The sequence below is a fragment of the Microchirus variegatus genome (genome assembly GCF_963457635.1).
Source record: "Microchirus variegatus genome assembly, chromosome: 4".
Lineage (NCBI taxonomy): Eukaryota > Metazoa > Chordata > Actinopteri > Pleuronectiformes > Soleidae > Microchirus > Microchirus variegatus.
Window position 1 is genome coordinate 10,172,592 of NC_139805.1, and position 27,650 is coordinate 10,200,241.

General features: G+C 40.4%; 1 protein-coding gene across 1 annotated transcript; it reads right to left on the reverse strand.

The window, feature by feature from the left end:
* Nucleotides 1-74: 74 nt before the first annotated feature.
* On the reverse strand, nucleotides 75-27,650 carry arid3a (AT-rich interactive domain 3A; the record flags this gene model as incomplete). Its single annotated transcript, XM_083887897.1, has 8 exons — nucleotides 75-217; nucleotides 445-537; nucleotides 3,222-3,509; nucleotides 5,141-5,388; nucleotides 5,880-6,063; nucleotides 8,158-8,230; nucleotides 26,511-26,793; nucleotides 27,292-27,650. 8 exons carry the CDS (start codon nucleotides 27,648-27,650, stop codon nucleotides 75-77), a joined length of 1,671 nt encoding a protein of 556 aa, XP_083744023.1.

Genomic DNA, 27,650 nt, shown 5'->3' on the forward strand with positions numbered 1-27,650 from the left:
TAGAAAATGAGGTTGGTTTTTGGCTTTACTTAGCGTGGTAATAGTAATAATAAAAAAAAATGCCCGGGGGTTTGTTAAGACAACAGGTTGTTGGAGGTTGAGGTAGGTGTGTGTTGCTGCTGCTGCTGCTGAGGAGCAGCGGCACGATTGTTGGACACAGACAATCCAGATGCACCAGAGGAGGCTGACCCTGCTGCTGCCTGAGCAAAAAGAACGCCTGGACAGAGAAAAGACACAAGACACAAAAAATGCAATTAAATGAAATGTAATCATTGGCTTTCTGTCTGAGATTTGAAGTTGAGAGAGCTAGGTGTCTTAGCTAGGCGAAAACTAAGTTGGTTGTTTTTATTGAGTGGTTTATCGCTGTACATTAATATCATTCCTGTAAATTGACCATCTACTATCATACCTGTAACAGGTGTTGAACTCAAGAGTTAAACTCACCAGTGTACATTACGCCATTGAGCTCCACAGACATGCTAATGCTGCTTGTGCCGTTGGTGGTGAGATTCAGCGCTCCAGAGTCCTGTCTGCCTTCTGTTATAAAGACAAACAAATAACAGAGTTTGTGTTAGTGTTGTGGTACTGAAGACTGGAGTCTTTAGATTCTCTCTATGAAGAGCTGGGTTCAAGCTCGTCTCGGGACACATTTTCGCTCGGCCTCGTCTCTGTCTCGTGACATGCAAGACTTCGGCTTTTGACTCAACACCAGTCAGATTTTTTTTTTTTTGTCACTTAAATTTTTATTGACATTTTTTTTCCAACATTTAAAACAAATACACAAAAACTGAACATATTGCCCGGGAAGTGCACGTTATCCATCCAGTCCTGTAAAATGGTGTATCTTTCAATTATTACTCCAGTCCAGTGTCATCGTTTAAAGTCCTGTATTGGGTCCATTTTTCCCATTTCCTGTCCAGTTGTGCTCCCTGTAGCCTCAATATATGTGTCAATTTTTCCATCAAAAATATATCTTCCACAATTGTTATCCATTGATCTTTCGTTGGTGGCGTTTCCTTTCCCCATTTCCTAGTGATGGCTTTCTTGCCTGCCACCAGCAGTATTTTGATCAGGTAACCATCATTAGTAATATCAATCTCTTCTGTGAATTTACATAAATAAAGCACTAGACAGGTCTTAGGAATTCCATATCCTAATATTTGCTGTAGTTCCCTAGATAGCATTTCCCAGAATACAGTTATTTTTTGGCATTTCCAAAAGATGTGACAGTGGTCTACATTCAAAGATCCACACCCTCGCCAACATTTCTGATGTCTGTGCAACTGCTTACTCTTAATTTTCGGTGTAATAAAAAAACGGATCAGATTCTTCCATGCAAACTCCCTCCAAATTCGTGAATTAGTGGAGGAGTGATGAATCTCCCACATTTTGTGCCACTCCTCATCTGTAATTTCTACATTGAGATCTGCCTCCCATTTCACCTTAATATATTTAGTTGTATGTTTGTTGTTAGTACTCAACCCTTGATATAATGATGAGACTATTCTTATGCTACTGTCCTGATATGCTTTAGTTATGATTCGGATGACATCATTCACTCCCCCAGAAGAGTCCAACTTGATCTCCTTTTTATAGTAGTCCCTTACTTGAAAATATCTAAACATTTCGTGAGAATCCAATTCATATCTTCTTCTGAGATTTTCAAAACTCACCAGCTCCCCTTTTTTCTCTAGTACACACCAAGCAGTTATTCCTTTTTCTGCCCATCTTGTAAATCTTTGATCATATTTTGCTGGGTAAAAATTGCTGTCGTAGGCTACCCATTTTAATATTTTAACATCACTCTGGATCTTGTACTTTTTCAGTACTTTAAACCACAGATCTAATGTGTGTACTGTTATTGGATTCATATTAATCTTAAGCTCACACCAGTCAGATTTATGAATTGACTCATACTTGAGACTGGGTGGAAAACTTCTATCCAGCCAATATCAATACCAATATAAGTAATTTGTAGCTAGAATTTTTTGTCACCAATTCCAGCTGCTACAGGAGCAGTGTGTCGTTACGTAGGGGTCACTAAATGCTAGACTCCGGGCTGGATCCAGACCCAGACGCCATCCTATCCAGGCCCTGACCTTCAGTATTCCCATAAATCATTGGTAATCATCTGTCGTGTATGCCACAAATCCAACACTTTATATTTAAAGTACTGTTTTTGAACAACAGTACATAGAGGATGAGGGAGGTGGTCTGTCATCTGAGAAAAGAGATGTGGACAGTGCATAACTTCATGTAGTCAACTTAATTTACACCTTTTATTTTTAGTGCCTAAAATGATTTTTATATGTCTGAGAGGATTCTCAGACGTCCAGGTCATAGTCGTCTTCAATTTCTTGTTTCCTGCTCACAGACGCTGAAGCACATATTTAAATATACCAAATATTGGACACTAGACATTTCCACAGGTCAGACAGTTCCGGGCCTCTCAGGATTTCAATTGACCACCCCTGCTATATAAAGTGTATATACAGTATATATACAGCATATACACAGTATATAGTGCAATCTTTCAACTTGCACCACACAAGTCCAAAGCTAACTCGTCTATAATTTAACGTTAAGATTCACAATAATCTTTCACGAGAAAGCAACTTTGAACAAGTCCTGTTAGACGTTTCTTTGAAGTCACCTGGATTATCAGTAATGAGAAACTGTGCTGTGTGTGTAATCAGATAGTCAGACAGTAACCCAGACAAACTCTGCTATAAGATCAAAGTGCATGTTTGCATTAGGGAATCCCCACGCAGACGCACACACACATGTTAACTGTGAAGGTGTGAATGCATGGTGCTTCTATAAGCTAAACAGGTCAACGTATAGGCCCAGTGTGGGTAACTTCCTTACTGCTGGGTGTTGTGGTTTGTTACAAGATCATGAGAAAGTGTTGAGATACTAACTGCCAGGAAGAGGGAGAATGTGTGAAATTCCGCTTACATATAATCTGGAGAATAAAAGTGAAATGCAGATGCAGTGTAGTAATACTCAAGTGTGTTTTCTACTACGACTAATGCTTAACAAAAGGACATAATGGAACAATAGAAGTGGGGTGTAAAACAATCCCCAGTACAGAAAACTGATCCAGACAAGGTTGTAAATGATTTAAACGCACATTTTCATCATCATACAGACATACACCTCATCTGATGAAGTGTATTTATTCTTCTGGCTGGTGGGAAACTGCCATGTGTGTTTTGTACCTTGATTGTTGATGCGTATGTTCATGGGCATCTGGGCGGTCATGGCCAGCAGGTTTTGCTGCAGCGCTCTCTGCAGAAGTCGGTGGTGATCCTCGACTGGCAGCGCCATCTTCTTCTCTGGAGGCTCACCGGCCTCCAGTTTGTCCCTTAGCTGCTCCAGAGCCACCACCTGAGCCGCCATCGCCGCCTGGGCTGCCGCTGCCTGCACGGCAGCCACCGAGTGACCCCCCAGGGCTCCTACTGGCAAACGAGCTATGCCAAGCCCCGGCAGTGACTGGCCTCCTTCTTCTGGTCAGACAGTACAGAGAGGGACAGAGGGTGGAGGTGAGTATGATGTTCGCCTAACGTGCACATAATGTCAATGAAGAGGTAGAAATGCCCAATAGAAAAAAAACAAATATTCTTCCATTGATTTATATTCTCTTGATTTAAGGATAACAATATGCCAGTGAGGTAAGCAAAATTGGTGTGTCTAGATGCACTTTAACAACATAATGTGCCTTAAAAACAAGGAAAACGGACCAAAAATTAGACAAAACTGGCCAGAAAATTGTACTTGAAAGTTCTGATAGTTGTTGTCTTCCTTTACTTGATCAAGCTAACTTTGTAGTAGCGATCACCGGTAATGAAAGCTTAAAGCAAGCAGTATTATTTGTTTAAGACAGTTTCTGAAAATCGGATTATTTTTCTCGCGCCAAACTTGTGAAAGCCAGAAGCAGAATGATTTGATTGATGACAGAGATATTTATCGTATTGGGCTCCAGCTAATATGCTGCTCCACACCTATATGGTAGGAAAAGCAGTATGATTAGCCGCCTGCTGATGAGGCAGTTGCTTCAGGTTCCTAGGCGGCACAGTGCCAGTCAGTGTAATGTGTCCTCCATGTGAGAGACAAAACGTGAAATACACTTTTAAGTGTGTGGTGGATAACCTGAGAAAAAAAACTAAACTGGGGAGATACTGGAGCCTATACATGAAATGTATTTATTTAATCATGTGGTGCGCTATTGACTATTTTGTGAATGTTTTTTAAGATATAAAGTGTGACAGGTAAAGATCAATTATTACAACCAATGAAAATGTTTGATTCAGGGTTTGTGGTTTAACTTATTCAAGCTGTAGTTTGCATTTCTATTACTAGAAGAGCACTGGTCCTGTCCCATAGATTCATGACTACTTTTATGTGTGCTTTTATTTTTATAGCCGTCATTTGTTCTACGTTAAGCTCCTATAAGTTTCTTCTGTTTCTACACTTTGATCCCCATTGCATCAGTTATTGCCAGTCAGTGCGGTTGGACCTCAAATAATGGAGCATTAATGGTGAAGTTCTCACTAATGGACGTGCAAAAGGCTTTTAAGTGATTATCATTTCTTCTACTGCGAAAAAGAAACCTTTCTAAAACAGGGAAACAAGTAGCTTTTATTGCAACCAATCAATAAATGTATACCAAATGAGAGTTTACTTTTTTTAATTGTTTTGTTTATTTTAATGTAAAAGTAAAAAGCTGTGTTCTTCTTCTTGTAACAGATTGAATGATGTGAGTGTTTCTTCTTATCTGAAACTTAAGTATAATTGGATTTATTTATTTTGTTCAACATTTCATTTGTACTCATCTTAAACTACAATTACAGTGAGTAGTTAAGACATTTGTAGACATATGTATGAAAGTAGGTTGTATTTGGTATTTACCCTAAACATCTTGCTGACTGTAAATGAGTCAGCATTTTTTTTTAAAGGTTTGGGATTAAGGGCTTGTTGCTGTGACGACAACATCTAGTGACTTTCAAACCAGCTTGGACAGTGATAACATTTCCTGGACAACAAACACCATGGTTGGATGGTGTCACAGTATAACCTCATTTATGTATCCGGGTCCTCTGTTTTAAACATTATTAGCAGCATAATGAACAAATTTCACCTTTCTTTATCCTCTGGATGGGAGTCAGCGAGGCCCCATTGGTGCCCACCGTCAGACCCATGCTGGACGTGGGGAGCTTTGGCGAGGACAGCATGGTGGGCGTCCCGTTGGGCGAGTAGGTGAAGAGGGAGCTTCCAAAGCTCTGTCGTCGTCCCTCCCGCCGATTACTGTCGATGGCTGCTTGGAGCTCATTGGGGTTGCTCAGACCCCTCTTATCACATTCATACGGGTACAGGTACTTCATGTATCTAAGAGGAGCATATTTAGCAGTTTCTTTAGTTTCTCTTCAATAGAAAATGGAATACGACATTGCAGAATGGCCCCTTCAAAAAGCACATTGTATGTCTATGACGTGATGCCTGGAATAGCAGCTCTTACTCATACAAGACATAGAATGATGGACAACAGATTAAGGTCCCACACTAGATATCTGATAATACACTGTGTGTGTGTCTGCGTGTGTAGTTGTTACATCTTTACGACATCATTTCTACTGGACCTGACAAGATCCAGCAGTCCTCGTGGAGACCAAAACATAGTCTTTACGAGGCAGAACCTCATTTCTGAGGAACTGATTAATTTAAGGGACAAGATCTGAATTGTGATTAGGTTAAGCGTTAACTGGTTATGGTTTAGGTTAGGGACAACGCTTTGTTGAGGCTGTCCAAATTAAAGAAGTCAAAGCAGTGTGTCAAGAACAATATCTGCACAATGTGTGTATGTGTGTGTGTGTACTGACTGTGTGCGAAGGGTGAAGGCTGCACTGGTGATTGAGGTAGGCAGGTTGAGTCCCTTGGTGATTTCCCTCCACAGCTTCTTGTTGATGACCTCCACCAGGCCTCCCTTCTCTGTCACTAGTCTGTAGAGCATGTACAGATCCAAGACCTGTTTGGCCATGATGGGAATACGATTCACTGGGGTTCCTAGAACAACACACATATGGGTAAAGTCAACAGACATCATGCAGCATTGTGCACACAGGCAGCAGAGGGGGTAAAAAAGCCATTTTTACTTTTTAAAAACGTATTAATAATACCAGTTAAGATAACATAACCAAGAGAAACAACAGTTATAATAAGTGTTCAATAAATATGCAGCAGTACACATTTACATGTATAATTATCTAAAATCTAGCTGGTGTTCATTTAGTGAATTAAACTATATAAATCATACTATATAAACTACTTTAACAAGGACAGGAAACATTAAGGATTTACACTACTGTTCAAAAGTTTGGGCTCACTTAGAAATGTCCTTATTTTTGAAGGAAAATCACTTTTTTTCAATGAATATAACATTAAATGAATCACAATAAAAATGAAATACACTCTATACATTGTTAATGTGGTAAACATTAAACCCTTGAAAACCCTTGTGCAATGATGTTAGCACAGCTGAAAATTACTATTTTGAATAAAAGTAATTATTTATAATCTTGTCAATGTCTAGACTATATTTTCTATTCACTTTGCAACTCTTTTGATGATCTCTTTTAATGGGAAATATAAAAAATTGTATAGGTGAAACCCAAACTTTTGAATGGTAGTGCACATAAAGAGTGAGTCTGGTCATTTGACTGATGGATTGTACAAAACATAAAACCATTTAATTGAAATGAGAAACATGACATCGGAGCCTTAATTCATGCCCCATATTGGGAAAAAGAGAAACTTTTTACACAGTGACTCCACAAATACACTCTGCATACAGCTATAATTTAATTAAATAGTGACCTGACACGTAAAGGTCGAGAGTGTTTAAATGTGCCTCACATAATAAGTCTTTGTCTACTTTACATAACCTGACAAGGCTATTTTCTCACCTGTCAACACCTACACCTTTGTATAAACCTGTGACTAATTAGTAAAACAATAAGCTATCAAGAATGAGGTCATCAATTTACACTGCTTCAAACAAAGACTGGTACTAAATACAGTCCTCAGGGCAAGTATTAACATAACATATGAGTAAGCCATGATTTGCGTCTCACAGGGTAACGCATCAGTTATCAATGTGGCCTGCAGATGGCGCTGTCAGATTCTCACACATGACTTAGCAGACCCACCCGCCCCTTGGCTCTGACAATGTAAATATCCACTACTGTTTTTTTTCAGTTGTGAGCACACGCGTATCATCTCCCACCCTCTGATCTGAATAAATCAAGCATGACTCAAGCTTTTCTTGGCATTTTATGAAAGAATTCTGCAATGTAATGAGCAACTGGGTGACGCATAATACACATTGTTTCACAAGTCACAGTTTTCTACAATGAACTTTATGTTTCCAGTTGTTGTCCAATTGTTTGCATCATCAGTGAATATCCTCCATGGTCACTGAGTCATTGTTTCTGAGAGTGTGCTAATGTGTGTGTGTGGTTTCCTCTTTCTGGTACAAACAATGACTTTTTCAGAACCAGGAGTCCTCATGGGGACCAAAATCTCTGAGAATCTGGAAAAGTTCAGGTTAAGAATTGAATTGTGTATAGGTTAATGTTAGGGGGAAGGCATTTTATGCGCTGGAATAAGGCTTTGGTCAGCCAGTCCAAATGAACTTAAGTCAATGCAGGTTCCTAACAAGAAGAAGAAGTGCTGGAAGTTCAGGCAGGGCCACAAGGTCAGTGAGCCAGATTGGAAGGTAAAGCAAGCCATTCCCAAGCATTTGATACAGTGTGTTCCCTCTAGTTATAGCATGGGAACGACAAGGGGCTGCATAAGCATAAAGTAATCATCTCCAAACTGAATGAAGACCCCCACCCATGTGAGTGAAAGATGAGCTGGACACTGTGTTCTATGTCAGAAAGAGTGAGATATGGGCAGGTGATCATGTTCTCTCTTTACCAACTATTAAAAGCCTGTGACGCCAACTGAGGACATCTTATATGAACAGATAAGAAACTAAGAATATTTGAATATTGGGGGGGGAAAATGACACGTATTGTGGATAAAAAAACATTCTATTGAGTGAGAGCATCTGTTTTGTACTGATATGCTGTGATTTATAAATGCACTGTTACGTACCTCTTTTTTGCATGAAGCTGAAGAGGTCATCCAGAAACTCCTTTCTCTTTGGGTCTCCATCCAGCTCATACAGCTGCAGAGAGGAAGAGGAGGAAGAGAGAGATGGATGAGGACAACTCACATTTTTATATATATCTATCACAGAATGTGTTTGAGAGCTTACGCAAGAATTTCCTAAACCAGCACACTGAGCTATTGTCAAAAAAAACATAACCTCGGTGGTGCTATCGTGGCAACCAGTGTGAAGATGTGCAACAGCAAGATGACCACAGCGTCTAAGGCTTTAACCACATGGAAACACACCTCTCAACAACTTTTTTGTTCTTAAAAGGCCTTCTGAAAAACATGCCACTGTTTCAAGAAATGTCTTTATCAACACCCAAAACGACTCTAAATAAAGCTTTATCTGGACAAATAAGCATTACAATGTATACAGAAACAGAATGGACCAAGCCACGGGGAATAAGGAAAGAAAATAAAAGATAGCATAAAACAACTAGACCAAACAATCTTCAAACACAAGAAGATAGTGACAGCGAAGTGCAATAGAGAAGTTTCACTCCTCCAAAAACGCCAGGTTGCATGTGGATGAAAAGCCAAGACCGATCACAGGAAGAGAGAAACGCAGTGACCAGTCTGGCCTGATGAGAACCTGATGTTGGTCCAGCTGCTAGCAAGGCCCCAAGAAAGTTGAGTGAAAGTTAGCAGTAAAAGTGGGGCACCGAAACAGTGAGGAGTACAGTGAGACCATTGAGCTTCTGGTTTTTTTTCCGGGATAGTTTGCTATAGTTCGCTGTGTGATAGTCAAAATCTCTCACTGGACGTGTTTCTAGTCACGTGTCAACATGTTACTTTCTAAGCAACAGCTACATAGATTAACACACTGCATCTCTGTGAGGTCACGTAGTTTCACAGTTTGTTATTGACAATGATTTGGAAACACATTGTACCTGAACGCCACAAAACAAAACCACAGAGAACAGAGAAGCCAGCTCACAGCCAGCAGGCCAGGCCATTACTGATAGTCATGTTGTACGCTAACTAACACACATACAGAGTTGTACACACAATGGAGCGCAAACACCACAACACAGGAAACCATTCAACTCAACATGTGACTGATATAAAAAAAAAAACACATCAATAAACGCAAACGCTGTTATGTTTTTCTATTCTTTTTTTCACTGTCACTTTTTGTTAACTACTACAAATTATGCCATTTTAAAGCCCATATTATTTTGTTTTGTCAGTGTGTGGGCAGTTCTGCATGTCGCCATATTATATTTTACAATATTCAATTTTATTAGCAATTATCACCTACATGTTGTCTGACAACAATTTCCTTCATTTAATTCATGTTTAATCAGTACATTACCTAAAAACATCAGATAAGTAACATAGTAAATACCATTTTAGGGCTCTCAAAAAGCTGATACGATACAAAACCTTTGCCGATTCTCCTAAACTTGTTCTTGTATGTATCAGAACCTAAAATATTTAGTTTAAATTCATGTAGTAAAGAGAAAACCTCTACTGTATGTATCAATCGACTGTTACAGCTTTGTTCTGTATTTGAATGACCATCCTGTGACCTGTGCTTTCTCCACACGTCATGTTAAAATCCTCCACAAAGAAGCCTCTTTGTGCCGAAACGCAAACAAAAAAGAAGCTATATGTCAATTTGACATGTGGAATTTGCATACTGGGATTAATGTTGACTTGATTGCTCAGCACTGAGCTACTCTGCCACCATATCAATGAAAGGGATTAACACACCTTCTCCTGCCCAATGACAGCAGTTCAGCTGTCAGCTATCTGCTGTCACCTTACTGAAAGATGTGTTTGCTTTACACCAGCTCTGAGAGAATCAAACTGAAAGGCTCTTTCAGCTGATGTGTGGTGTAATGGTGACAGTAGAGGCTTCTGACCACTAACCCTCATTGTGGCATTCAGCCCTCATTAGTGATGTCAAGCTGCTATATGATCTTATTATCGTGGGTAAGGGGGAGCAGAGGGGTGGGGACTGTTCAACTGAAATGGGCTGTGGTGGATGGGGTGGCGGGGGATGCCAGTAATGTATGGCACTGCTGGAGGCAAGGGGGAGTTTTAATTACAGGATGCATGCATTTCTTGAAGTGCCATGCCATAAATCTTGGAAATCAACCCCACCCCCCCATTAACTCCCATCCCCCAATCTTGCTTTATTGCTCCTCCATCCCTCGCTCTGTCCAAAACACACAAACATCTCCCTCGTGGCATGATTGCTGCGCTGTCAAGTGGAAACGAGGAGGCCGATGCTTGGATCTCTTCAACGATCAAAGAAGTAAAAAAAAAGAAATGGCTTTTGAAAACTATTATTAAAACTGTGGTGCATGATCTGATATGTTGTTGATGTTCAAAAGGTAAACAGACACAGAATCATCGAAAATAACAACAAAAATCACAAAACATTACACAACGCAGCTTTAAATATCCCAACTGAGAGCAGACCATGGCACAATAAACTTCTAAATATTCTCTGCCATCTTAATCTACTCACATTTACAGTATAGCTGTAAAGAGAGTGGTATTTAGAACAAGTATTTAGAGGATTGGCTGTACATACATTTATATAATGATAAATATAATATATTTTATACACAGGTGACAAAACGTCATTCCTTTTGAGCCTTGATTTGGAAAAATTTAAGATCATTGTTTTCTGTTCTTTAAAAGACACAGTGTCGCGTTTGCTTTAACCACTGCTCTGTGCCGAGTGTACAACACTAATCCCATATGATCAATTATAAATAATTAATTTACAAAAAGTTATTTAACCATGAAACTGGGTCAGAGATCACTCCTTCTTGCCATCTAGTGAGTCCTCTTTGAACTGCAGCCTGTGCTCCTTAACAGCAGATGAAAGTAATATCGCCAACACCAGTGAGTTCAGGATTTTCCAGTTCAGCTGTTGTTTCCGAGTTATCCCTGCCTCCAGCAGAAGACATGCTGTCTTCAGGGTGCAGCTAAAACTCCCTGGTATCTTACTGGCTACTCGTAGCACTGACTTTGAATCATCACATGTGAAATGTGAAGTGGACTCTGTTGGAGAGACTGGACAAAGTACTGGGAGTACTGATGATCCCACTTTTGATTTCAACAAAAACTGAAACTATAATCTGGGTTTTTTTCCCCACAACTTTCTGGCATTTATATACCAATAATTTATCAAAAATATTCCAGAACAATATCAGACGATTAATAGAGGAATAAAAGTATCATTAGTTGCAGCCTTAAAGACAAAAGTAGCAGAAAACAAATAAGATAAGGCAGAGTGATATTAAGTGTGACGCCAGTTTGTCCAGAGCTTCTCATATGCCAAAAGGCAGCCAATCAGAATCCTGTCCAACCAGCAAGACCACTGCCACCCACACAACCCCTCATTATATCATTTTTTTTTCTGTCTGTCTTTTTTTCTGTTTTTCACTCAGTATTTTCATCCACTCATCCCAGTATTCTGAGTGGCTCCTTTTTTTAATTTCCCACCTTTCTCTCCTTTGTCCCTTGACTTTGATCAGTTTGTCTCTTTATTTCCCTCCTAGTATAAGCTTACATTATAACTCCCCTACTGCTGCAACCACCCACCCACCCAGCCACATTACATAAAGACCTTATCAGGCTGAGGTGGGTGTGGTTGTTGTAGGCTCATATATGTTTTCATGTCTATAGTAAGTACACTGGGGCAGGGGCCCCTCCTGGATTAAAGCTCTGTTGTTCAGACAAACAACAAGAAACTAGATAAACGACTCAAACTGGGCCAACTGGTAACGCAGGGTGCCAGTTACCACCCCTTCACCAAATCCCCTAAAATAAACAGGAAACAGCAGAGCTGATGAGATATCTACCAATGTATCGATCCTTAAAACAGACTGTTTTCAAATGTGACATAGTTGAGAAAAATAGCAGTGAATGCAGAGTATATGGGTAGTAGTAGATGTATAGTGCTCTTTGGCAGCATAAAAGACATTATTGTGTTCCGCTGAAAACAAGTATTCAGTGATTCAGTGAAAATGTTCCACTCTTGCTGAGTAATATAGGTCAGCGACAGCTTGTCTGCAAATAATTTATAAACAGAAAGTAGTTTTGTATAGCAAATATTCAGTAACCAAGAGCAGCCTGTTGCAGTGGTGATAGGTAATACTGTAGGGGTGGGTGGGTGTCTTTGTGAAGGGGGAGGGGTTTGCGCCACTGTGAATGCAAGTGGCAGTTAGCGAGTCAGTGGCCGTCAAGTGTCACATAGCACATAATAAAGGATTTGCAACTGAAAACCTTAACTGTGAGGAGACCGGGGTATCGTCTACGACACGTCCTCTTAACACCTGCCAATCACCATGATCACCTTGAGGTGAAGCTGACACACGTATACAAAAGGTTCACACCAAAAACACCAGAGGTTAAAGTATTAAACAAAAGAAGAAGAACAAGACGACGACAAAGCTCTCACTTCATGGGAGAAATTCTCCCGTAATTTTAAATCTTGGATGACCTGATTCCAGTTGCTGTGAAAATGATCGTTCAGTTACTTCTCAGAGGAAGTGTGATATCTTCACAGCGCACAGGTGTTCATACACTATATGTTCCTGTGTACCCGTACACATGTGTGTGTGTGTGTGTGCGTGGCTGTGCAGCTAACAGCATAACATGCTGTGTGCCAACATTTAGGTCATCATGCAGACTATATAGACAGGCTTCAGCTCCTTCTTTATGCTATGTATAGTACTGTTAAGTATTCTGTGAAGTGTATTGTAAGTACTGAAAGTATAGTCTACATCTACCTTGCCAAGACAAACAGATGTGTCAATACAGCTTAATACATAGTAATAATGCTGAGAAGTTTCTTTACCAAGTGTTCTATTTAAGGAAATTCTTTATGTTTTTGTCCTTTGCCTGTTGACGGCAGAAACCTAGTTACACAGAGACCCAACCTCCTTTAATCCAATGCTGAAGGACCAGTTTCACAACTTGAGATTAATCCGTGTCCTTCAGTTATTGCTTCTCGTGAGAGAGAGATTAGTATGAACACGCTTTCTTTCTGACTTGAACAGAGAGGCTGCTCTCTTAGGTAGCCAACAGAATTTTTCTTTTAAAATACATTCAATAATGTTAGTCCAAGTGGAATTTTACCACATCGAGTTTCTCAAAGTTGGATTAAGACACACAGATAATGTGATTGGACGTGTATCTACTGCATGTGTGTACCTTTAGTAGGATTACAGTTGGACTGGCTGCTCTGCGCACGCACCACAATTCCTGCCCCCGACTTAAAACAGGAAATAATAAAAGAAGCCGTTTCACAGAAGAATAACACAACAGCGACAAAAAGCTGTAAACTTGAATAATTGTAAATCGATTCCTCACAAGCGCTTGCATACTGGTACAAGGGCAGTGAACAGCGTAGTAACCATACATGGAAATGTAATAAGTCTGTTAACCTGGGATATCTGATGTTAAAAATGGAGTATGATGAAGGTGGACTGTGAAAGCCAGTCCATAACACACAACATATACGTAAAGAATACATGAAGGGGGGAGGGAGGCTACAGCCAGCAGAGTGAGGGTTTAATGGAGGGAGGGTCCTGATTCAGCTCGTGAACACATGATCAGCCTTATTCAAACACGGCATTGTTCCAGGCCAAAAGCCCTTTAATGAGTGTCATTAATGTACCAACGCTAGCACAGCCCCTCACACAGTGTCACTGAAAATACATACACACACACACTCACACACACAAACACACACTCTTGGATTGCACAACGTAAAGGCCTGTCTTCATACTTGGAAACAACAATTAGTATCTACAACAGTCAGTGGCGAAATGACAGAGCTCTAGTTTACAGTTCATGGTACAGGAAGCGTCACATTAAAAAAAATATGACTGAATAAACAGAAAACGCATGACTCCTTTTGTTGTTAGCGTGTTTTAATGACCACTTCACAGGAGGATGATCGTTTTCCGAGTGTGATGACATATATTATCTGTAATGTATTATTTGTTTTTCTTAGATTAATCTTCGGGGTACATACAAAGTCCAAATATATTTATGAACGCCCACCACAGTTGCCCTCACCAGGCCTCTTATTTTATGTTCAGTCCAACAGTCCACAAAAAATTCAATGTTATGTAATGTTATGTTTTGTTATGTAATGTAATGCCAGGAAAGGCAACACATGCATTCAATCGTTTAAAGAGATGTAGGTATGTGAATAGCTGAACAATAATAAATAAAAGTTATCAAATTATGTTTATTTACATCTGATGAATGGATGAAAACATGTTCTCACTGGAACCAGCTGAGGCCAACAGTAAACTTAAGCATGGATTGATCATGTGGTTCATTAAGCTTCGTCTTCACATAAATCTGGCCTCACAGTTTCTTCTGTGTACGGAGGGAAGTTTATGGGGGCAGGTTTACATGCAAGTCCATGATTCAATTGCACTGCAATAAATGTGATACTAAGATAATCTAAGCCATTATGTGGATAAGACTCATCACAGCGATGTCATAAACAGAACTGCTGCTGAATCCCTTCACAGATGACCATCTTCTATTCTCCTTTAAATGTTGAGGTGGACACAAGACATTTTGAGTCTGTTTTTGAAGAAAATTAACACACAACATGGTGGTGGTGTGGAATTAACGTAGAGTTTCTTTCTTCTTTTTTTGAGGCTGTACACACTCTGTACAAGAAGGTGTTCTGCTCACTAAAATAATTTAATGACTTTCTTTGTCTTTAATTTGAAAGATCATAGTTATATACTTATTGCTGACTGATCAGGCTAAGTAATACTGATATTATTATTAAGACAATAATGGTTAGTGTATTTGTTTTATACAAAAATAACAAAAGGGTATTTTAATTTGACTTTGTTTTCAAGTGTACTAGTTTTTAATCAAATTATCTATGAGAAAACGCTATAATAAACCGATATAACGTCATATATCAGAGGCCTGTTAGTTTGTCAACATTGCCTATTGTAGTGCGTGTTTGCAACACATCTTTAAGATGGCTCTTCTTGAAAAGGATGACTCAATGTCCGTGCAATCAATAGGTTTCACCAAAGGGGTTTTTATGTCATTAATCATTTTGCTAATGTTTTTTCGACCACACACAAACACACACACACACACACACAGACACACACAGTCATCATGCTGGCGATGAAGAAATCACAAGCCTTTGCTTTTATGCAAAGAAGGCTGTAAAATGTAGATGGAAAGGAACAACAACCTCTATCTTTAGTGATGCAATCACAAAGTGAACAGGTTTAAGTGCACCCAGTACATCTGAGATTTGATCACTCAGACCACATTTGGAGATGACGTTTGATTTTATTTGAATCTAATCTTTGTGTGACTTGATTTACATGTCTTCTTGTCATCGTATCACCAACACAACACATGTTAACTTCAGCAAGGCCTTCCTCTTCTCTGAACTAACGATGTGAAGATTGAGTTTACAAACTTGGGTAGTTTACACTGCAGCTGACAAGAGAACTTTCCTGGTGCCAGACAACACCTCAGAAAAATCACCCATGACCTTGCCTTGAAGTTCAATGATCTTGGCAGATACGCTTTGTTTATGGTGTGAGAGGCTGTAGATTGGGCATCTGTCTGTGGGACTGTGCCAGAGGATCTTAATGGTCAGCTCATGTTGAGTGTAATTGGATATAAAGTATTCCCTGCTGATGCGAAAATGGCGGAAAGCAGCAGTTGATAAAGAAAGGACATTAAACCAGAATGAGCACTATCCTGTGCTCATCACATGCACGCCACTCCTGCCTGCTACTGTGAGCTGCCATGGCTTGTGGATTTGGATAAGAATCAGAAATAGCAGCCAGCTTTCACAGGGCCCTGGAGAGTTTTATGTAGCTGCTAGCAATCTATTCTAACCGCAGAGCTAATGAGTACTATCACAGTGATGTCTGCCCAAAGCTGAACAGAGTGAATGAGGGGAAGTGGGTGAGGCAGGATTTCAGAAATGTCATGGAATGATGTGTTGGAAGCACGCTGCCAACCTAATGATCCTGTGCTATCACTTAACTGGTCGTTGGCACTGATTCAAAGTGGTATCTCCCTTACAAATATCCATTTGTAAAGCATATATTCATCTTCATCAGCTTTCCCTCAAAGTGGAAGAAAAGTTATTCATTCAGCACCAGCGCAGATGCTGTGATAAGGTCTTTGTCCCCAGGTAGAAAGATGGAAACGGAGATTGAAGAGCGGCTAAGGGTTCAGACCTTCACCTGAACTCTCATCTTGTATACAAATAGGATGAAGACAGATATTAAATCTGGCCAAGGGAGACTTTAGATTAGTGGTTATGTCCAGGATGTTTGAACCTGCCAATGGTTGATCTGCCCTGTGGTGAGTTTTTCAACCCTGCTTCACCCATGCTTTCAATGAGACTTTTACTACTTCAAACTCATCAGTGAGGGAAACATTGAAAAAAATGAAGGGAGAATACAAAGAAAAACACTAAGTGCTGTTCCAAGTTTTAGAAACATGCTCATGTCTAGAAGATGAATGAGCATTTTGTCGCTCTGCCTGGAACGACACAGGAATTTATGTCGCTGGCAAAAACGAAGCAGACTAAGAAGGAGTCATCATATTCACCAGGGTCTTGCATTTCCATGAATGCAGATCAGAGCCAAGGCTGATTAAAAAAACATGTACACTGCAGAAACATTTGACCCAGGAGTGAATGCTGATTAAACACATTTGACCAAAGGGATTGGGTGTATAAAGATTCTGCTTCACTGCTGCTGAACAGTGTGCTCAGGCCCAGAAGCATGATCAGATGCTGTCCTGTCAGTTGGAGCAATGATGTTCTGGGCAGTGAATACAAAGGTACAGTACATGGTCTGTCTGGTCCTGTGGAGGGTAGATAGTAGCTTGTAGCCGTGTGGACAATCCCATCCCAATAAATAGGACAGTTTGACCTCAGGCATTTGATGTCTTATGATTTGAATTTGGGAACAAAACATCAGGTGCTAAGATGAACAAGTTGTGAAGTTTTACCCCAAGGATATCATTTTGTTTAAATTTTCAAATTTATCTTTACTGTTCCCAATCAAATATACCGTATGTGAATACATCTCCATCTTTATTAACTATTACCAGGACTATAATCATGTTTGCTTACCTGCACAGGCAAATGTAAAGAGTGGAGATGTACACGTATTGTTTGCATAGATGAAAAAAAAGTGTCTCTAATGCTACAGATCTTCTGAACTGCTTTTTCTGTCTTTTCTCATTCCCTTCGTTGGTGCATCACTACAAATAGTTTCTCAGTGGGACAATACAACATCTGAAAACTGAAATTCAATTAAGTTTTAAAAATAAAAAATTGCTAGAGATCCTTTGCTCTATGCAAGATAATATTGTGTTAAAAACACTACAAAACTTTACATTATAACACTATAAAAGCTATCACCTGCTTTTATAGTGTGGCTCTATCTTAATTAACCAAACTAACAAACCTGGCTACTGACCTGGAGGCCTGGAATCTAAACCCAACAAAGCCATTATTAGTAACTTAGTAACTCTCGCTGTATTCTTGCTAAGACATGTCAAGATATCTCAAGTGAAAATAATGGCTCATATGAGACTCATTGTATTTGCAGTGTGAACAGAGCCTCGTGCCACATCAACACTTGGTCATTTGCTATCACACATACAAGAAAGGGCAGCTTGAGTGTTGTCATCAGAGGGAAATGTGCTTTCAGAAGATTATGGATTAAAAACAGACAGGGTCTTTTATGATTCAGTGTCAGATAGACATGCCTTGCTCTGCATTATATTTGAGCTATTGAACAAGGAGATTTGATCCACAGCTATCCAATCCAGTTCCGTCCCGCAGCAGGACAAAGAGAGATTCAGACCTTGAGAAACATGTAGCTAAAGAATCTTTATCTATGTGTGACCTATTTCTGAATTGATTCTTTCAAGACTGAAAGCTTTCAACATTCTACCTTTTCAGAAGCACCCGAAGGTGAAGTCACACATGCGGTGCTTTTGTTCAAATGAATGCCGTCACGTTGTTGTATGAAACGTTGTAAGAAACGGTTTGTTTGCTGCCAATCACTCTTTATTTTCATTAGGATATTTTCAAATCCCTTCAACAAACCATGCGTTCATGAAATCTATAAAGTTCAACTTTTCTTTAAATTGTTTTGTTTGTGTAGTTTATATTATAGTGCTAAATACAGTGAGGTGTTTTTTTTATTATTTTTATTGCACACACCCTTTTGTTTCGAGAAGTGTGGAGAAGGAAATAGCAATCAAAAATAGGATTCACATTAATAGATGGCAAAGGCAATAAATAAAGGCATTTGTATGAGTCTCTGCAGCTCACAATAATCACTTCCTTATTCTATATTGAGATTCAGGCAAATTAAAATCAGGAGGAAGCTTGAGGAAGTAGCTGTAGGGGGAATCAAAATAATCCAAATAAAATGATGATCTTCAAATGATATACAAAAGCCAACATAAGAAGAGCGAGACTCCAGCCTTTACGCAATCTTTGTTTACATTCCTTCTTCAACCCCCTTCTCCTCCTCCATACTTAACGCCTGCCAATTTCCAGAAACCCCATGGCTGTACACTTTCTGACATCATCTCCATGCTGTACGCTCAATGTTGGACACAATTCAAGTGCTCCACGGTGCGTCACAGACAAAATGAGCATGGACCGAGCACTCCACTTGGCAGTGGTTCAAAACCAAGCGCCAACTGACTGATTTTTTTCCCTCTTCCCTTGGTCACACCTACAGTTTCCCCTCTCTCAGTGTTCCTCTTAACAGGAAGACTGAGCAGCCTTCTCTTGCTGCCTCAGTCTTTGTTTTCATGGCATGAACACGCCCCATTAATGTCCTTTTTGTTGATCACAGCTCACTGCACAGGGCGCTTTCTCCAGGTACAAGTTATAATAATAAAATAACCAGCCAATAGTCATTATTCATACCAGCCCTATGGTCGTTATGGTCAGAAAAGGTTAGCACAATTAGATCGGTTTTTGCTCAAGTGAACTTTGAAGAAACCATTAAATTGTGTCTTCAAACAGTTTTATTGGTAGAAAACATTGCAACAAATGTTACCAAATTAGCCCTAAATTTAACCCCTATGATTTCTAAGGTTCTGGTTGCTGTGCTCTGAAATACTGAATAACTTCCAAGCAAACTGGTATACGTAAAAAGCTCTAGATTGGTGCGCAAAATTGTTGCCCGAACAATGAAATTATCATGCAAACATGCAGCTACTCCATGGCGTTTCTGTGTGACACTTCAAAAGTGGTTAAGTAGAGAGATGGGCTGCAAAACAAGGCATGACGGACATTTAGGAATTTGAAATACCTGTCTGAGCAGACAGACAAATCTTCCTCTGTGGAAATGCAGAACAACATGATCCAACCTGTTTATACCACCCTCAGGCAGATCAAAAGGCCTCACAGTGGAATATAAACCCAACAAGCACTTATCAGACAGCTGTATCAGCAGAAACCTGACGGCAATCCCAATAAAGCCCAATTTATACTTCTGCGTAAAGTGCTCTGCGTAGGCTACGTAGAGACTCTGCGTCGACGCAGAACCTGTCGAAGAGCCTCTGCGTCGTCTCCGGGTGCACGGAATATTTTTTAAGTGTCCGTCACTCCGTCAAGGGACTACGGAGACGGCAAGAGCTGCGATTGGTCCTCAGGACAGGCCGAGCGAAGCTGCTCTGTGCCGGCTCTCAGTGCGCTCCGGGCGTCCTGACAGAGGCGGAGCTGATCCCCGCCGATAACGCCGCTGCCGAACTATAAATACGTCATATCTTAACACACACAGCACATGTTTAGACTCTAAATGGCCAATTTCTCGCCTCAAATTATCTTAAAACTGCGTTCCGTGACACAGAAAAGTGAGAAACGGCCACTTTTTCAACAACAACAGTCTTTCTCTCTCTTTCTTTCTCGGCCGCCATTGCTCACTGTAGCCAGAAGCACAACAACCTTGCGCAGCGACCCCTACTGATCGGGCGGGAAATTGCAGCGAGTGTCCGTCACCACGACGCAGAAGTATAAATGCTCGAGGCGTCTCCGTGGTGACGCAGACGGATAACGCATACGCAGTCGGAGAAGTATAATGTGGCCTTAAGTGTCACTCCCAATTGGCTCTGGTACGTGCTACACTTCCTGTAGTCACTAACAGCTACCTCCCCCACTCCTGTGTGTGTGTGTGTGTGTGTGTGAGCAATTTAATGTTTAATGCCAACTCCCCCATTCACCCTGATCATGGTGAGTGCCATGAATTTTTAAAGACATCCCTGCTTTACTGTCCATCTGGGCTCCATCTGCCCAGCTGCTGGTGTTTAAAGCCAGCAGAGACACAGGAGAGGACACTTCAAAGGCCCTGCGTGGCCTCTGGACAATTTCTGGCCCGAGGAGGACATTGTTTATAAAGGGGGCAGGGGAGCTATCTCAGATGAATAAGATAAAATTTTTAAGAGACCGCACGTTAATGAAACCACATTGTAATTGTATGTCCATGAACATATATTGGACACAGAGCTGCTCTAGGGGCAAAGAGCTGCACTGTTTGGGGGGAATGGACTCAGACGGGCGCAGTTTATCATAACCTCTCATACCTTCATATCTCAAAGTCATAACGGTCAGCACACTGACAACACAAACTGGCTGAATTTGTGGTTGGTATCAAGAGAAAGATAGGCCCACCAAAAAATGCATTGCAATGCGAATCTAAACACAATTTAGAACCAAATGAGTCATCTGTTGACAGCTTCTCTGAAGCATCATTTCACATGAAAATGTCTCATCCTTTATCAGAATTTTTTTTTTTCATTACTCTGCAGCCATTACATTGAGCAAATGTATTGATGCTTCATAAAATGTCTCATTTTGTCCAATTGTCCTTGCTGAAAACCAGAAAATATAAATTTAAAAAGGTGAAAATCAATTGTTCCTTTTTAAAACGATTAATCGGTAGTTGGCAATTAATTTAATAATCAATTAATTGTTGCTGGAATAAACATGACAATAACATTTCCATCATTTGACTGGTGACTGCTGGGAACAGCCACTGTACGATTGACCTGAAAATAAAACTGCAGAGTGCAATGCAAATGATATGTGCCTTTCAAGAAACAGATGCGCGTGTGTGTCTGCGTGTGTGCACGTGTGCGCTTAAGGGGTATCAGGGTAAGGAGGATGGTCGTGGCATCACTGAAATAACTCCATGGAGAAAGGCACACCACCAGCACAGCAAATCAGTTTTGGTTACAAAAATATCCAATGATGTTGGCATAATTTGATATCTGTATAAATCCTTGGCCTTTATTTAATTCTGCTGCTCTCTGCCATGGGCAGATATGACACCGCTGGCAAAGCGCCTTGAATATTTTGATTAATTTATTTCAAACCACAGTGTAATCAGACAGCCCTGCATGGTTTGATTTAGTCCGACCTTTCACTGCACAGCGGGTAGAGAAGATGGGCAATTGTGAGATCCACCAAAAATGTAGTTTGTGGCTCGGCTGATAAATCTCAGCCAGAAACAGCCGGAACAAGAAGGTGGGTTTGCCATTAGTTTAGTTACTTAACTTTAAACCTGGTTAGGTTGTGAGGAATCTGTGGTTGAGTTATGCATGGACTCTCCTGGACTGCATTAATGGACACCCTTTACTGGTCACTTTCTACTGAACATTCAATTATGTCAAGTATGGTTTGTAAATCTTTGCATTGTACATTTTATCTAACACCACCAAACGTCTGTTAGTATATTTCTTTGCAGTTTTTAAAGCCATCCACCTTGTCGTCATAGACATGAGGAGGAGGATGTCTGTTTTTTTCCCTTGAAATACCTTCATGTGTTTGTGAAGTACAAGTACAAGGGTTAGGGTCTTCATGGCACACCGAGACCCTATAATACTGGACGATATATGCATGATATGACATGGAAATAAAAAAGGACAGTTTACAGTTTGGGCCAGCTCCAGCTGCTGCAGGCTGATAGAGGCTCACAAGGTTTCTGCTGAGAATCTGGGGTTCCTAGCGGCCAGATTATCACCCTCCCTCAGGCACATTCCAACAGCCTCCACCCACCTGCCTAAAATAAACTGTACAGCGTTAACCCTTTCCTCCCCAACCACAGCCCTGCAAAACACTACATATAATTTTACATTTACAGGGTTTCACCATTCTGCTCAAAATCAAATTTTTATGCAGAAAAGTATGTGTTCAAAAGATCCTTACGCTGCTGCATTAAAGCTCCATTAAATATGATTTTAGGGCTGCAACTAAGGATTGCTTTCATTTTCAATTCATCTGTCGATTATTATCTCAAGTAATCGTTTAGTCCACAAAACGTCAAATGTTAACCAGTGTTTTTCAAATTTCAAAATGATGATGTTTTCAAACGTCTTGTTAGGTCTACAAACCAAAATGATTCCGTCTTAATTATTTCTTTGTTTTTTTTAGCAAAGAAACCTGAAAATGTTCACTTTAAAGAAAAACCAATAATAACATTTGTTAAAGGTTAATTTAGTAATCGACTAATAATCAATTAATTGTTGCAGCCCTATGTGATACGGCACATTATGTTCAGTTTGCTCATAATGAAAACCGACTTAAAGATGCCACATGTAACTGGTATATTTACTAGACACAAGGTTGTTATATGCAGCCCTGATCTTCAGAGCAGACGGGACACTCACTACAGTGACCTGCTATCATGCAGTGATGAAATACGTTGACTGAGACATGTGGATCTTATCCACCAGCCCTTGTAATTATTTTGGTTTTATTTACTCTCGACATGCTGTGAAACCTCCTCATTTAGCAAAAGGAAAATTGAAAGCTTGCTCTGAAAATGCATTATAAAACCAGTCTGCAGATCTACGAACTGTCTCTTTTCCAAATAACAAGGAGAAACCACAAAATGTCTGGTTCACGAGGAAAAAGAAGAAGCAGAGGAAAATGGCTCACACTAAATATAAATTAAGGTTGAAATCACTGATTTTGATTTGCCTGGGGTTAGGAATTACCATGGGACAGACCATGCTCATCGCAGCAGGCCGGTCATTTTTACAATACACACTGCAGACACAGCAGTTTTACAGAGGAATCTAATTACAGGCTACAGCTGCAATTATTACTGATCACTGTAATCATCCATGAGCAAACGGAGTCCTGTGTGAATGATAGGCAGGACCAAAATCCTGGATTCATATAAACTATCAGCAGTACGGTGGTTGAAGACGCACACATCCAATGTATTAATCTGCAGGAGGTTTTAAAGGACACTTTAGTTTGTTCGTCTACAATGTTTGCAACCTAGTCACCAGGATCATGTGTTGCATTTGTGCAAAACCACAGTGTGAGCTCATGTGTCTCAAACAAAACTATGTTACTTATTTACAGGTCTACAGACGTGCATATCAACGTGATATAATGCTTATGGAACCTTTGGCAGAAACTGGGAAATGAGTGTGAAGAAGACCTCTTGAAGATAACCGCTGATGACTCCACCTTTCTAAAATACATCCCTTGACAAATGTTGACATGCATGCATGCACCTAAAATTCAAACATTTCTTTAGTGTGCAAATGCAAAAAGTCCCATAGTTTGAAGAAAAGTAAAAGGGTGACGTTTTCTTGAGTGTGAAGTTGTGAAATGGATTTTAATCAAAAATGTATTGGGTAACACAGCCAATATACTGGCTGAGCTTGAATAGATCCGTATCAGTTACAGCAAATTCATACTTTGATGATCCAGTGCTGACGAACACGCCATGATAAAAATGTCATGTGTTTCCTACCTCACATACCAACCACCATCTGCTGAAAGCATCAATTCAAGTCACTCACACAAAGCTTTACAGAGGGAGGAGAGAGCTATTTAGAGAAGCAACATCGAGGTTTAAGGGAAGTTATATAATAAACTCTCTGTAATTAAAAAGAAATGGGCCTTAAATTACAGAATGTATGGTTTGAGTTTTAAAATGAAGCACATGTAGAGAGCATACATTTACTGAAGGCATCGATGAACATGACTGAAATCTTTTCTTGCTAAACCAACGTACTTTTCGCAAAGAACAACATACAAGCTACTGCTTCTACTGTCAAGGCACATTTGATGGTTTGAAATATGGCTACAGGCGAGTGAGAGTGTGTGGTTGTTCGTCTGTGTGTGTTTGCCCTGTGATGGACTGGTGTACCCCAACTTTTTGCCCTGTGTCAGCTGGGGATTGGCACCAGCCCCTCACAACCCTCATGTGGAGGATAAAGTGGGAGACAATGAGAGAGCGAGAGAGTGACAAACATGTTTGCACTGCAATCGTAGTAGTAGCCATTAAGTCATATAAACTGCATTTGCATGAAATGGTGGTTCAGCATGCCCCAGTTTAAAAGATAAACTGATAAACTAATCCAATTAAGAATTCAAAAATACAGCTTGATGCTCTTACTTTACATTTGTGTGAAGATATTATATATATATATAACAGAAACATGACATATCTGGGTAAAAGTCTCTCTTACAAGAAAGACTGCCAGTGTCATAACATGTTTACAATCAGACAAGCTGTGACTTGAGGGACATAACAGCCAACCTGTCTTCTGTTAAACGTCAGAGAGGAGAAAGACAACACAATAAATAGTAAACAACCTAAACGTGTACTCTTACGCACTGACTCACATTCTGTGGCCAGATGCTGAGTCACACCGATGGATCACTCAGCTGTTGTCTTCTGACCGGCTAATGTTTCATCACGAACCGAAGGTATTTATACACTTCTCAGGTTTTCCTATAAATGCATTCCTTTATGACCAACATCACAAAATCATCACCTGCCAACACATAATGATTTTATTTCCCTCATGGCTCTATTCTCTCCCTCTCTCTCACACACACTGCCACCATTCTAGTATAGACTGTGTCCACTTATGATCGGCTCATTCAAGACAGATCTTGAGTGCACCAGCATCAGGTGTTTTACCTTTTCTTAAGAAGAATTAAAGTTTTCTGTAATAATCCAAATGACAAGGGAGACATACATTTGTAGAATTATCCAGCTATACTTTAAGGTAGCATTGCTGCGTGTAGCAAAAAAGACAGAAAACGCAAAGAAATGAAGAAATAATCAAGTTATTTTCCAACGCCCCTCGCTCTTCATTGGCAGCAGACCTCCATCTGAATTTGTCTGTTGACAGATATAAATCTCTTTCTGTAAACAGCCTGACTTATTCCACTGAGGCCTCCCTCATAATATCCAGCCTATGAGCATGTTTACAGTAAACGCCAGCATGGTAAAGCACTTAAAAAGCACCCAAACCCCTCCCCCTCTTCTTGCAACTGCCCTCAGCCTCTCTTCCTCAGATCTCAGTCCTGTTCATGACAGGAAATAACTATTTATTTCCTTTAAAGGCCACAGTACTAAGCTGAAACTAACCAAAAAGGACACCGAGTACTGTTCCCTGCAAGTGGCAAAGTCCAAACTTTATAACCTTATCTTACAGTATATTGAACATTTGGATTGTGGCAGATGCTAATTTCTCTCCCTGATCACATGAACTCATTTGCTGCTGTGAAAGTGGCAGTTTTGATGAGAGGGTTATGAAGGACAGATGTGGCTCCCTCCTCAACAACCAGCACTACAGACGTATACACTTCCTCAGTGCAAGGAAGCAGCTGACATCAGAGGGTTTTAGCCAATATGACTATGAGCAGATAATGCACACATTACGGTCAGAGGGAGGCAAAGCAGAAAATTTGACTTTCTCCAGTAACTGCATGTGATTCAAGATCACAAAAACCAGACTGAGAACACATCAAGACTGAGACCACTGACTGTATGGAAAATACAATATCAGGCAGGCTCTAATTTACAGAATATTAAACTTGTATTTACTGAAAATAGTAGCAATGCACTGAATACTCAATACTCACAGAATTATAAACCAGCACAAGAATATTTTTGCATTATCTTAGGTAAACCTAACCACACATTTGCATATACAGACAGATTTATTTGATCTGTAACTGTATAACCAACTGGACACAGAATTAGCAATAATGAAATAATACCATGTGTGCTTATACTCATCATATCTGCATTACTGTGTAGAAGTTAATATTTTAATGGTATCTCATATTATATTGCTACATCTTTTTTTTAAATTTTCATTTAATGGTAGAATTTTGACCATATAATCACAATATGATTCATACTAATAAATCACTTGTAGTCTATGACATAAACAGAGACAAGATTATCTTCAAAAAGAAGAACCAGAACTCTACTGCATGGACACAAACTTACCTGTCTGAACTGTTCCTCATAGGTCCATTCTCCATGGTCCTGTCCGCCAAGCTGGCCGTGTGTGGAGTGGGGAGGCAGGATCGCAACCCGGGGTTCCTGGTCGACACTGGGGCGAGCCTTCAGTAGCTGAGAGTGAGGGTGGAGCTGGCGGTGGGGCAACAGGAGGATGCCTTTCCCCGGAGCCACTGCATCATGGCCTGTTGGCAGACCTTCCTCTCTGAGATCATCATCAAAGTCTTCCTCCATCTCGCCTTCAAAGTCCTCCTCATCCCATTTCTGTTTGCTGTGTGGAAAAACAGTGATATCGCTTAAAAGATATTTAGATGCTGCAGTGCTCAACTCTGTTGTATTTTCTGTATGCCATGTCCTTCATCTGACTCCTTAAAGCAATACCTGACTGTGGGAGTGTTTGTGTGTATACAGGGGCAGCACAGGGGTGGCCAGGGGTAAGATGCATTTATCCCACCAAATTGCTGAACAACCAGGTTTTTTGAGCAGTTGGATTCACTTCAGAAACTTTTTTATGGGCGCTTCTTTGTGTTTTTCAGTCATACTTTAAACTTGTTCACAGTCGTCTCACTTTACTAGCACAATAATGCTGTAGCCTCCGTCTGTCCTGAAATAAAACAAATCACTTCCTTCGTGTGCCAGGCAACACTAAACACTGCTATACTGAGAAACACAGGCTGATTCTGCATTAACAGTGGTTTGAATGGAACAGACCTTTGTTTATACTTAAAAGTTACGTACTACAGTTACACAAAAGTTAGTCAGTACTTACATCTGCTCCTCCTCATCCGACCCCATCATGTCCTTGTATTGCTCCTCCCCTTCCTCGTTGTCGTCATCATCGTCGTCATCATCATCATCAACATCCTCCTCACCACCGCTGCTGCGCTCTGACATGGGGCTGTCTGACACCCTCTGCAGCCCTGCCGCCACAGCACGCATGGCTGCTAGTGCAGCCATCTGGGCCTGCTCTGCTTCAGTGGTCGGGCTCCCCATCGGCTCGTCCGCTCCTCCTCCACCTATGCGCACTTGAGTGTGTTGGGCAGCAGCTTGCTGCTGCAGTTGCTGCTCCATCAGCAGCTTGGCCCTCTGCTGCCTGTGCAGGTTCTCCATGACAGCCTGCAGCTTCAT